General features: G+C 38.7%; 1 protein-coding gene across 3 annotated transcripts in view; it reads right to left on the bottom strand.

Annotated features, from left to right (window-relative positions):
• Positions 1 to 987: 987 nt before the first annotated feature.
• Positions 988 to 13,698, bottom strand: part of LGSN (lengsin, lens protein with glutamine synthetase domain) — a 31,779-nt gene continuing 19,068 nt past the window's right edge. For all 3 annotated transcript variants that reach the window (XM_045057701.1, XM_045057700.1, XM_023254081.2), the window contains 2 exons: positions 7,419 to 7,585; positions 988 to 3,849 (listed from right to left, as the gene is read on the bottom strand). In XM_045057701.1, the coding sequence (XP_044913636.1) occupies positions 2,650 to 3,849; positions 7,419 to 7,585 (1,367 nt within the window). In that variant the 3' untranslated portion in view covers positions 988 to 2,649. The remainder of the gene's footprint in view (positions 3,850 to 7,418; positions 7,586 to 13,698) is intronic.

A 13,698-nucleotide genomic window follows, 5' to 3' on the forward strand; every position in this document is an offset into this window, starting at 1 on the left:
GGCCAATGTTACTTTGGTTTTACCTTTAAAAACAAGAATATACATCAGCCCACACCTAAAGGAAATCTCTGTGAAGATTACCACACCAAATTATGTTGTAAGATCAGCCGAACATTTTTTGTCAACTCACTATGGTACAATTAACATCAAAGGTATTATTCCGGGTTACATAATTTCCTCACATTGCCATCCTGAATTTTGTAGTTTTTTTTTAGGTTATGCTGATATAACATATATATATATATGTTGTATATATATATATATATATGTTGTGTATATATATATATACATATACATATATATATATATACACAAACACACTGATATAACAACTTGATTAGCAGAATTTTTATAGCACCTTCTATCTGTTGTGGAAAAAACAAGCCAAAACACTAGCCATGTTTCATGAAGGCCCATGGATGACAGAAGTGTCTATACAGCTCTGTTAGGGTGGGAGATAGTACAGTTTTTTTTACACGTGTGGATCCTTCTGATTCAGATTCTCAAGAATTGGAAAGATTGAGGAAGTAGTCTTTCACTGTTTCTTATATCTTTATTCTTTCATTCTCAAATTCCCCAAATGTCCCCCACACACGTATATATACACATACAACTCGGGCACATGCACTCGTGCACACACACACACACACACACAGGTAGGAAGATAAGTTTTGTCACAGAAACAAAGACCCAAAATCACGGCACCTTAGAGGAGAGTTTCCTTCTCTCCCAGGTAAAAATCTCAATGTAGGCCATTGAGCAGTTTCCACCTTGTAACTCCATCTCATGTGGGTTCCATTCCCGAGGGCATTACTCTAGCTGCAAGACCTGCAGGTTAACCAACAGGAATGGCACAGGCAGAAGGATAGAGAAAGGGCGGGAAACAGAGAGTGTGCCCTTTAAAGAAGTTTCCCAGAGTTTCCATGCAGCACTTGTATTTACATCTCTTTGGCCTGAATCTAATCACATGACCACACTCAGCCACAGTGGAACTCAGAAATGTCATTTTTATTTTCCATCATGCGTTTCAACTGACACATTTAGGTGTTACTATGGGGAACAGAGAGAGAATGAATATTGGCAAATAACTAGCGAGCTGCCATGGGGTTCCTCCCTGCCATCCTTCCCATGATGTAATGTGTGGGATTCCATTCTCAGAAGTTTCTGGGCTGATTCCTTTCCTTCTCCACTCACCCAGCACCACCTTGCCCTCTACCTCTTAATCCACCAAGAACGTTATTCTCCTGCTCAACAGAGAAAAGAGGGCAGCAATTAGTGATGGACAGGCGACTTTGTTTAAGCTACTGGGTGCTATGAATTTGAATAGGAGGATCTGAGCCAAGTCTAATCCTCTGCTCTTGTGTTTGCTATCTAAACTGAGGCCACTGTCAGTTTTAATTGAACATAAAATCTCTTGTTTGATCCTAAGCAGTAGAATAGGGTTTTCACTTGCTAGTCAGTGGATTTTGGATTTCCTCCCAATGAAGCTAAACTTTAGGGATAGTTAGCAAAATTATCTCATTCAAATGAAGATCTGGAACATTTAATATTCTCTGGGACATACCAATCTCTGTGGGCAGTAGAATCAGTCATTTAAAGATAAACTTAAGCTGCAAGCATAGCCCTCTTATATAGGCAGTTGCTCTGACACTTCACAAAGCACTACAGACATCTTCAAAGAACAGAGCGAAGCATGAAGAGCCCAGCCACCCCCCCCCCACCCCGCCACACATACCCATTCCACCTGTGTTTTATGCATGGGATTCTATATGAGATATTGCTTAAAGAAAAATTTTCATGACTTTCAAATATTTGACCTCATTGTTCCCAGCCAAATTTTATTTCTTATGGATTTGTTTCTCATGGACATTATAGTCCTGAACTTCCCAGGCCTTTCAGAAACTAGTAAAAAAAACAGTGAAAAGAAGGGATATAGGTGAAAACTTCTGCTAACTTGTCATCATGACATATTTTTGAAAACTCACTTAACTTATTTAGAAAGATCACAATGATGCTTGCAAAATTTGCTTCGCAACACAGCTTCCACGTTGTTACTCCATCTTGTGCGGGCTCCATTCCCAGGAGTGTCACCCTCGACACATCACCTGCAGGTTGGCCAACAGGAAGGGTAATGGCAGAAGGGTGGGGAAAAGGCAGGAGACAGAGCACCTGTCCTCCAGAGGTCTTGATTAGTGAGATTGTATTAGTAAGCATTTTTGTCTTTCTGGCAGTCACAACCTATGTGTATAATTGAAATTAATTGAAATCCTTTGGGTTTTTTAGTCATTTAAATTCTGTTTTGTAATTCTTAAATTCTTAAGACTTCTTTTATTGTGTGAATGTATCTGTTGCCCAAAATAACTGCATATTTCTATGTAGGTCAACATACACAGAGGAAATGATGACTGACTGACAAGACCTGGTAAATTTGCATAATACAGCCGCACCACAACTTTATTGTTTGTTTCTACTGTCAGAATCTCTCAGCAGTCCCACTTCATATCTGTCAAATACTCCATGGGGACAAAAAAGAGCGAAAGCATTTGTAGTCTTTTTGTTGTTAATTATAAAAATCCAATCTTTTCTTTCTGGGAGATCAACTACTTAAGTAAAAATCACATCTCTGAAAAAAGAGTTAAGGGTGCTATTCTAAATAAAATATTCTAAGAATTTATTTCTCTCTGCATCTGTTTCTTCATTTTCCAACTCATATTTTTTCATGGCAACAAAATAGCGAATAAAAGTTTCCCCGAGAGCCTGTCTCAGGCATTGATCTTCCTCCAGTGCCACAAGAGCATCTTCCAGTTTCAAAGGAATCTCGGAAGGTTTTGACTGATAGAGGTCCGTGCTGTCATCTGGACCAACCAGGACACCATCGCTGCTTTGAAGTCCATCCAAGCCTGCAGCAACAGTAGCAGCCAACACCAGGTAAGGATTCGCAGTGGCTGAGCCCAGTTTGTTCTCTATCCGGGTGCCTTTCTCACCGTGACACTTGATATTAAAAGCACAGCTGTTATCATTGTATCCCCACGTTGTAGGCACACTGTCCTTGAGGTCTTTACTCTCCTTAGAATAACGCTTTCGGCAGCTTACAGCGGGAGCCATCAAGCAGCTGAGAGCAGCAGAATGCTTCAAGAGTCCTGCCAACCATTTTTTCCCAGTGATCGTGAGCTCCTCAATCCCAGAACTGCTGCAGAACATGTTTTCCTTCCCATCGACATCCCAGAGACTGTGAGACAAAATTCCTGAATTGCAGAATCCAGTCTCAATGAAAAAGCTGGCGATGTAGTTATATTTCCTTGCCACTTCTTTGACACCTGTTCTGAGGGTAAATGCATTATCAGCTGCACTGATGCCAAATTCGGGCAAAAAACAGATTTCCATCTGACCAGGCCTGGTAGAGGAGGAAAAGCTCTCAACATTGGCTCCTGTGTGATACAAACCATCAACGAGTTCCTGGATGAAAGGCTGGTCATGATTATTTAGCAACGTTGAAGCAGGAAAAGATATGGTCTTTGAATTGATAATTTCAGGCACGGCAAAAATGCAAAAATCATAGATGAAGGCAGAGAGCAAGGAAAAGCCAGAATCTTGTAGCTGGCTCAGTTGCCTCTTGGCAATGTACCTTGGGGAAGTCAGAAGAGGTTCACCGGTCACAGTGAATGTGTCACATATCACTCTTGCCGTTCTCTCAGCCCATGGCAACACTCGAAAGGTTGAGAGCTCTGGCATCAGGACTATGTCACTATTAAAACATGTTGCTCTTATGTGATCCACTTCGTCGTCCTTAGGATTCGGTATCAATTCAAGATAACCTCGAGGCATGCAAACGCCATGGATCACTTTTTCCTAAAGAAAGTAGACACAGCAATCAGGTTTTGAAACTTGAAAACAAACAAAAGGGTGGAGGTGGGGGTGAGACACTGCTGATGAGGAAAAAAAATGTGTCTAATGTCTGCTGGGTAACATTAGCTTAGTATCAAGTAAATTTCATATATTTTAAAAATAAACCCCCAAAGTTACTTTTATAAGCAACTGTTAACCTTTTTAGCCTTCAAGGCTTTATATGTTCTTGGATCTGAAAGTAGCAGTCCTAAATAAAAGGTACAATGATAAAATGTCTTTATCACAAACAACAAAGGTAAAGCCTTATGAAATTATTTGAAATGATTATAACCTAGCCCTTTTCAAAGCACTTTTTATTTTATGGCATAGTTGCTAATACTTCAGATAAGATTTTATTTTGGCTTATTCTATTGTAATCCACACAGTTAACTGAGAATCCTCAGTTCTTCCCAGAGAGACTAGTATGGGTCAATCCTAGGACACACATGACAATTATCCTATTCTAGGACACACATGACAGACATCCTAACACCAGAGGAACCGGGTCTACTGAAAGCTGCACTTCTGTCTTCAGTCATTTTTATAGCCCACTAAGAATGACTGCCTCGCAGCCTCACAGTACCAGAAACGTTGCCTGTGAGCTAGAGTTCCAAAATGTTATAGCCTTCAAGTCAGCCATGAACTGGATGCTACCAAATCTGACTTCTAGCCCGAGGTCTTTCACCAATTACCTATGCGAAGTTAGGCAAATCACTGGACTATGTGCCATCAGCTTCCATGTCTGTGAAACAAAAGTGTTAGACTAGATGATTGCTAAGACACTTTCTAGCTATATACCTCTTGGGGTCAATAGATTTGGTCATTTATTTAACTTTTGCTATGTGCCAGACAACAGGGACATGATGAGGTTATAAAGTTGAGCAGACACATAAAACAATTTCTAGAAATAGTGTCATAGCAGTATAACAAGGCTTCGTGTGTTGAAGGTTACACTGATGGTAGAGAAAGCTAAATATAAAGTCTGGTTCCCATAATGTCAGTGTGCATCATGAGGTTAATAAAACATACTAACATTCTTTGAGCCAAATTGTTTCTTATATTACCTCCAATTCCAAAGAGCATGGGTACCAAAAAGGGGCCAAAGCTAGTAGAGGCGATCTACTGGTCCCTCTTCTGCCTTTGACCTTAAGCCACTGTCTCCTTCACTTTCCACCATCTATACACATGTTTTCAAATGCCATTTGGCTTAGCTGATCCAAATCTGCTTTTGCCAGTAATAAAGTAGAGAAAGTCAAGCACTATTTGGTTATTCAGTGCCTGCTTAATTTTTCAACTCCCTCAAGGACCTGTATACACACATACATATTGTGGAATTTTAGAGTACTTTAATATAAAATCCTTTCATTTGAATTTTTACTGTAAGAAATAATATTATTTCCCTACTTTTCAATTTCTTCGTTTGAAAATCTGTCGTTTTGTATGTATCTAACATGAGGGGTAATATTATTTTACTCATGAGACTTCCGAGAGTTCCTGCGATTTAAATCTGTTTGTGCTCACTTGATTGTGAACAATAAAGAACGGCTTGTTACCATTTCATTCCACTAGGCCTTCACAAATTTAAAGAATAGTAAAAAGTCACACTGTATTCTTCAAACGATTTAATCTGTATTTTTCCGAGCAATCTTTGTTAACACTATCATTTTCTTTTTTCGTTTTTGGACATTCTGATTCAAACTACTCTATTAGTAGGGGGAAATATATAAATGTATACAAACATGTCATGTTCATGACCACAAATTAAGTTACCTTGTATATATATAAAGCACTAGAACAACTTCACACCCCAATATAGATCACCAGGAATTCAATACTAATTCTTGCAAAATAGCTTAAATCTCTATAAAAACTGAAATTTGGATCACAACAAAGTCCACCAAAGTCCACCATCTGTCACCATACAACGTTATCACAATATTATTGACTATATTCCCTTTGCTGCACTTTTCATCCACATGGCGTATTTATAACTGGAAGTTTTGTACTTTGTCATTGCCTTCACCTATTTCACCCATCCCCTACCCCATACTCCCTGGCAACTATCAGTTTGTTCTCAATGAATCCGTTTCAGCTTGTTTGTTTGCTTGCTCCTTTGTTTTCTTTTTTTGAGATTCCACATGTAGATGGAATCATATGGTATTTCTTTCTTTATCTGACTTATTTCACTTAGCATAATACCCTCTAGATCCATCTATGTTGTCACAAGTGGCAAGATCTCATCCTTTTTGTGGCTGAGAAATATTCCACTGTATATGTGTTCCACATCTTTATTCATTTATCAATGGACACTTAGATTGTTTCAGTATCTTAGCTATTGTAAATAATGCTACAATAAACGTAGGGGTAATATGTCTTTCCGAATTTGTATTTTCATTTTTGGAGGGTAAATAGCCAGTAGTGGAATTACTGAATGGTATGGCATTTCTACTTTTAATATTTTAAGGAATCTCTATACTGTGGTTTGCCACAGTGGTTGCACCAATTTACATTCCCGTCAACTGTGCACAAGGGCTCCCTTTTCTCCACATCCTTGCCAACACTTGTTATTTCTTTTTTTTTTTTTAACACTTGTTATTTCTTGTCTTTTGGGTACCAGCCATTCTGACAGGTGTGAGATTATATCTCATTGTGGTTTTGACTTGCATTTCCCTGATGATGAGTGATGTTGAAAATTTCTAAGAAACAAATTTGAACCTGTTGGAATTCTTGTAAAAAAAAAAAAGTGTTTTTGGGATGCTCAGTTTTTCCCAAAATAAAACAAATGATAAAATTACAATTTAATATTAAAGTGATGAAAGTAAGATATCTCTTAAAAATAAACTTCAAGGATGCTTAACTTTTACACTTTCATATGTAATACTGACTAACATCCCTTCCTTCTAAGAAATGTTTCAGTGATGCAATAAATCAGTCATTAAAAAAATACATGACATAAACTGGAAAAAAATCTCAAAAAGTCTCAAAACATATCCAAAACTACAATATTTCTTAATATCACTATTTTCAAGAATTTAATCATATTCATTAAGTCATCCAACAACAATAAGGTATTTTCTTATCAGAATTAGAAGCTGAAAGGGATGTTCTTTTTATCTAGCAAATTCTTACTATTTAATCTTTTTTTTTTTTTCATTTGATATTTGCTCTTGGGTCTTCTGTTGCAATTTTCTCATGTCAAACAAAATATAATCTTCATAATTGCAACAAGAGAGAAAAGATAATTCTATAGAGGGAAACTATTCAAGGCAGAAAAACTAAAATTACCAGTCTTAATTAGTTTTGTATTTCTATTGGGTAAAGGAATTGCTGCTTGGGCCTTGAAAGTATATGTTCAGCTCCTTAGGGAGCAATAATGTGTTTGGAGAGGGACAAGCAAGAAAGAAAATAAATTATTGGTTTTCAGCTTTAATTACTGTATAGATTACAAGAAAATAAGAAAGATTAGTTAGGACCATTTGCTTGCTCATGGTCGTGAAATTACATTTAATCTTAACTCCACCTGTAAAACTCACTTGGAAAAAGTGTGCAGGGATACTCTTAGATCTGGACACACCATGGAGGTCTGTTGCTTCAAATCGCACAAACTGTAGGTGATTTTTGACCATCTCTTGCTTAATGTGCTTCATTCTAGAGGAGATATGGGGTGTGGTCGGAAGCTGAGTGCCATCTCTGGTGTTATCTGTAAAATAGAGAATGGCCCTAAGTAGTTAGATCACGATGAACTGAAAAGCAAAAGGAAGCTACACAGTAGTGGCTTCGTCACCATGATTGTTAACAAAAGCATCATATACTCATATACTCATATACTGTTATTGGCTTAGAATTGGGGATCTTACCTTTCTTTCCCTGCCTTAACCATATTCCCAAGAACATGGTCTCTAAACAGCCTTAGAGACTGTTTAGCACTTGGGGGTAGGTGAAAGATAACCTAATGTGAATAAGGCATCACACAAGTCTGCATACAGATGACTATCATTGAAAAGACTGAGCTTCTTGAACTAACTAGTAATGCCTTCATTAGAAGTTCCTGTATGATTAAAGGAAAAGTGTTTGGTTTTTGCGTATTTTCTGCGGGTTTCCATTTTGTGTTTCTTGTTTTGTTTGCCAAAAGGATTTTATAATGGCATCTAAATCTAAGACATCTACATGTCACTGTCAGATTTAAATTTTAAAATCAGTGTGAGTGAGCCAACAAAAGGGTTCTTCAAGGATGAGAGTGTAAGAGAGGAAAAATCTAGAGTGAGTATTCAATTTTAAAACCAGAAACCTAACCCCAAATGTGTGTGTGTGTGTGTGTCTATGTGTGTGTGTGTGTGAAGGTAGGTATGTATATATTTTCAAGGCATTTAAGGTAGACTGCAAATTCTAAAACTTCAGAGCTAGAAGAGAGTTTGGAGATAAATCACCTAATTCAACTAACTGTCTAGCTTGAGTCCCAGAGAGGTACAGTAAGGTAGTCCAAATCATGCTCTCAGTCCAGTGCTGAAATTGAAACTAGAAACCAGACCTCTTAACTCCCAGTTGGTGACTTGTTACCATAAAGTGAATGAATATATATAAAGCACATAGATCTAAAGGATCTGGCACATAATACACATCATACATGTCAGCTACTGTCCAAACTTTGAGGAGAGGTAGCGGACCGTGATGATTCAACACACACACTGAAGCCTATCTGCCTCCCTCGGAATCCTGCCTGTGCCCTAGACACTTTTTTTATCCTCTCTGTTCCTGGGCTCTCTCACTGATGCAATATTACCCTCTTCATAGGCTTGCTGTGACGATTAAACAAGTTATTTAACAATCCCTGGCAGACATTAAGCATCATATAAGTGCTTCTGAAACGCATAAAGTGAACACAATTACTCTAACCCTAGTAATGGTACCATGATCATGTCTGAATCTGAATACTCATCAATCTGTCACATCACTGATGTTGAGCAGCTATAATTTTAACGTGATACCTGAATATCCTTTTTTGATATATAATTGGCTTTAAAAATAGGCATAAAGATTGACAGTTTAAAAACACAGATTAAGCAGATTTTAAGTATGTGAAGCATGAGGAAAACAAATTACTGGTTCCACCTCTACAAATATATTAGAGATAATGTCCTGTCACTGATACATTTGGCTACTCTGAGACTCCTGAGGCTTTATAACTACCTTCCATTTAACACAAACAATTAAGCTGTAGCAATTACAATGTTTCATGCTAAATTAGCAGTTGCTGTCTTCCCAACCTATCCTGAAGTATTGGGTGTTCTGCCCAGGTTGAACAATTCTCTTTACAGAAAATAAAACTGATAAGCATTTTAAAATATGGAAAACTTCTGGGGCCAGTTAAGGACTGACCTCAGCTTAGGTCATGATGTCACGGTTTGTGAGTTGGAGGCCTGCATTGGGCTCTGTGCTGACACCTGGAGCCTGCTTCAGATTCTGTCTCCCTCTCCCTCTGCCCCTCCCCTGCTCTCTCTCTCTCTCTCTCTCTCTCTCTCTGAAAAATGAATAAACATTAAAAAATTATAAAATATGGAAAATTTCAGACAAGCAGTATTCTAAAAATAATAAGCAATTAATATATAAGCTATAAATATTTTAACAACATAAAAAAATCAGTATTCATCTCCTATCAAAGGAGGAAGGTCATTTTATTGGTTCATCCGTAATATAATCACAGGCAATCTTATTAGTTCTTTGTCTTACCTGTAGCTTCTAACATTTCTACAATAAATATGCATTCTTTTAAAATAAGAAAAGTATGTATCCACTCAAAATATGTTGTTTAGTTACCATGTTTTATTTATTTATTATTATTATTTATTGGACATATATCTAGGAAGAAGCCAGAAAAAGCCCTGCCCTCATACAGCTTTATATTATTGAATGGGGGAATGATAGACAATACATATGCCATTGAGTGCAAAGGTGGTATACTTTGCCATGGTTAAAAGTGCTGAAAATAAACAAAATATAATCACCTGGAGTAATAATTCTATGAGATCTGATCACAGTGCGGACAGGTCTAACCCCTGATTCATTCAAAGATCGCCAAGTTGACCTGTGGCTGGACAATAAGTAGATGTATTCATTTGCTAGGGGTGCCAAGACAAATTCCACAGACCAGGCGACTTATGTACAAATTTATTTTCTTACACTTCCAGAGGGTAGAAGTCTAAGTTCAAAGTGTCACCAGAGTTGGTCTCTTCTGAGAGCCGTCCCTCGTTGGCTCGTAAATGGCTGTCTTCACATGATCTTCCCTCTTTGGGTGTCCTAATCTTCTCTTCTCATAAGAAGAGTAACATTCATTACTCCTTTTAAAACCCTATCTCCAAATACGGTTACAATGTGAGGTATGAGGGGATAGGATTCCAACCACCCACGAATTTGGGGCAGACACAATTCAACCCCTAACAATATATCATCTCATTTCCATTTTCTTGAGTCCCTATCACTGCCCACCATATTGTTTAATCACATGTTTACTTTCTGTCTTTCCCCACTTGCATGTCAGTTCCAGGAGAACACTTGACTTGCTGCTGTATCCCCGGTACCTGCATATCAGAGATGCTCAATGACCACTCCTCTAATCCTTTCATAAAGGGGTGTGTGAATAAATTCATTAATTAACAAACCCTGCATGATTTGACCTCATCTAATTAAGAAGTAGAAATTGGCATCACATGTTTTGGTAATTTGATATCTTTTTTTTTTATTTAAAAGTTTAATTCTTCCATCAAATATGAGAATTCTATGCAACCTAATTTCATTTTCAAGGAATCAACTAATCTTACTGTATCGTTGTCTGAATTTCTCTTCTTCAAATAAATCATACTTGTTAGTTACAATTAAACCTTTTGGTCAGGACTTCCCAGATGTACATGATGAATAGCAGGCAGATAATTGCTAGTTCGGGGACTCATTTGTTTTTCTTGCAGTATGGTTCCTGGGAGATGTTCTCCTTTCCTATCCCCTCAGAGGACTAATAAATTAAATCAATCTGCTTTTACAGAGGAAGTTTTCCTGCTGTGAGTGTTTGGCTGGGGGGGGGGGTGGGGGGAGATAAGACAACAATACAAAAAAAATTAAAATTAAAATAAAACCTCAAAGCTCTATAGCAACTAAAATGCCTTGGAGAAATGTCTGTGTTCAGTGACGATGAGGACATATTTCAGCCATAGAGAACAAGCTGTGGTCACTTATAAAAGGCAGATTGAATAGGTGTTTGAGCTTTCAGAAATGTCAATTTAAAAAGGGAAAAGTGCACCTAAGAGTACTGTGCAACACATTTAGCTTATGGAATATGCCTTGGATGATGTGCCACACTCCCTTCCCAGGGCCTGCCCTCCTTCCTCCACATGGCTTCTCTGACAGACACCCTCTTAGAGCAAATGTGACCCCACTCTCCAGAAGTATCATGTCAGCCCAGGTGGCAGAATAACCAAGTACAAAGCAGCAACAAAAACAAAAACAATAAAAAAAAAAGTCCGGAGGGGGGGCCTTCTTTGAAAAAAATATTTTTTTTTTAAGTCAGAGTGGTGGGGCACATCGGTGACTCAGTCGGTTAAGCAGTTAAGTGTTGGCCTCTTGATCTCAGCTCAGGTTATGATCTCATAGGCTCATGAGTTCGAGCCCCAGGCATCGGGCTATATGCACTGTCAGTACAGTCTGCTTGGGATTTCTCTCTCTCCCTCTCTCTCTCTCTCTCTCTCTGCCCCTCCCACTGCTTGTGTGTGCCCTCTCTCTCTCTCAGAATAAATAAATAAACTTAAAAAAAAATAACTTTTTTTAGAGTCAGGGTGGTATCACAGAGAAGAAAACACCATGTTAAAATTTCTAGCATTTATTGGGGGATGGATTTTTCATACATATCTTTAAATTCTGTAATGGTGGTTTGTTGCAAGCTATAAACTTTTTGGTGCTCTGGGCCTATAAAAAAATGAATCTAGCCTGGGGCCAAAGAGGGAACTTCTGAATGAACCAAACTGAGTTAATAATGATACCCATAATCCTAGTCATAGTCGGTTGGTGCAAAGAGAGCTCATGACACAAATTCCTTCCACAGATTTTTTTGACGTAAGACTAAGAAATGGTAAATTTCATCTCAATTTTATGGCTGAGACTATATGAAACAAGGGTCACAAACTGTTCATGGAAGAGCCAATGTGGCTAGCAGATGTTTTCTCACTGGTTGTCTCACAGTGTTTGGAAACATTTAAAATAGTTGACACTTGAAAATCTGAAAATTGCATAGAAAAATCTTCAGTTCAAGCTTCTTTTGAAGAAATTAAATTTGGTACCACTGGGTAATTATTTCTCCATAGCAACCACTGGCTGGAGCTCTGAGGTGGCCTGAAATGGGGCACAGATCCTCTAATCCATGGGTTGGCAAATGCTTTCTGTAAAGGGCCAAAGAGTAAATATTTGCAGCTTGGCAGACCGTATGGTATCTGCTCTCGCAACCACTCAACTATGCCGCCATAGCACAAAAGCAGCCATAGACAATACATAAACCTTACTTACAAAACACGGCCAGCAGGCTGAATTTGTCCTGTGGGCCACAGTGTGTCAACCTCTGCTCTAGTTCCTCACAGCCAGCATCACTGTTTCTTTATACAAGCCCACCTTACTCATTTGTATTATTTACCTGGCCCCTATGGCATTAGCATCAATAGTTCCTGAGGCTAGACTGTCAGCGCTCACCTGCATTTCATGGAGAAACTCACAAAGCCAACGCACAAAGAAATGCAGAGATGAGAAATGCCACCGTGGGCAGAGCTGCCTCACAAATATGTTCACACGCTAAGTCCTGAAACCTAGAGAATATGTTAAACTGCAGGCAATTAAGGCTATAAACCTTAAAATTGGGACATTGTCTTGGATTATCCAAGTGAGTTCTTAAAAGCAGAGAACTTTCTCCAGCTGTAAGGAGAAAAGAGATGTAGAAGAAGGAGAATTTGGAGAGGTTCCAAACGTGAGAAGGATTTGACTGATTGTCTTGGTCCCAAGACACAGGACCACACAGAGGCTTCCAGAAGGCAAAGGCCACTCCAGGTGACAGCCAGCAAGGAAACATAAACCTCAATCGTACAACCCCAAGGAAATGGATTCTCCCAACGATCTGAATGAACTCCCTAGAATCGCTGGATAAGAATACAGATGGACAACACCTTGACTTCAACCTTGCAAAATCTGAATCAGAGAAACCAGCTGAGACAACCCTGACTTCTGGCATACAGAACTATAAGGTAATGAATTGTATTCTTTTAAGTTACTAAATGTGTGGTAATCCGTTATGGTGGCAATGGAAAACTAATACATATGGAGTCCTGATAGCATTCACTTCTCAGGCTCTAGTTCCTCCTTAGGACCTGTGTGTAGTAAAGAATTTAACCTTACCAAAGGAGACCTCCTTACCTTTGGCTCCTGGAAGATAATCTTTAAGACTTTGGAACACCCCGCCTAACGAGAGTGTCTTTGTTTGTGATCTCTGGGCCACACTAGAAAATCTAATAATGTCATTTTTCATGGGAGCTTTGAGTCATGTTGTATCAGCTTGACCCCCCAGAGAAGCTGGAGACGGAGGTCTGCCACATGGAACCCCGCTATGGAGCTCCAGTAAAGACTCTGGAGACCAAGACTCAGGTAAGCTTCCCTGGTTGGCAATACTCCATACATATTGTCACACATCATTGTCAGAAGAGTGGTTCTGTCCATGACTCCACTGAGAGAAGACAAGTGGAGGCACCATGCTTCGAACTTTCCTGGACTCCCCCTGCTGGGTCTCTTCCC

Source organism: Felis catus, chromosome B2 (genome assembly GCF_018350175.1).
Source record: "Felis catus isolate Fca126 chromosome B2, F.catus_Fca126_mat1.0, whole genome shotgun sequence".
NCBI lineage: Eukaryota > Metazoa > Chordata > Mammalia > Carnivora > Felidae > Felis > Felis catus.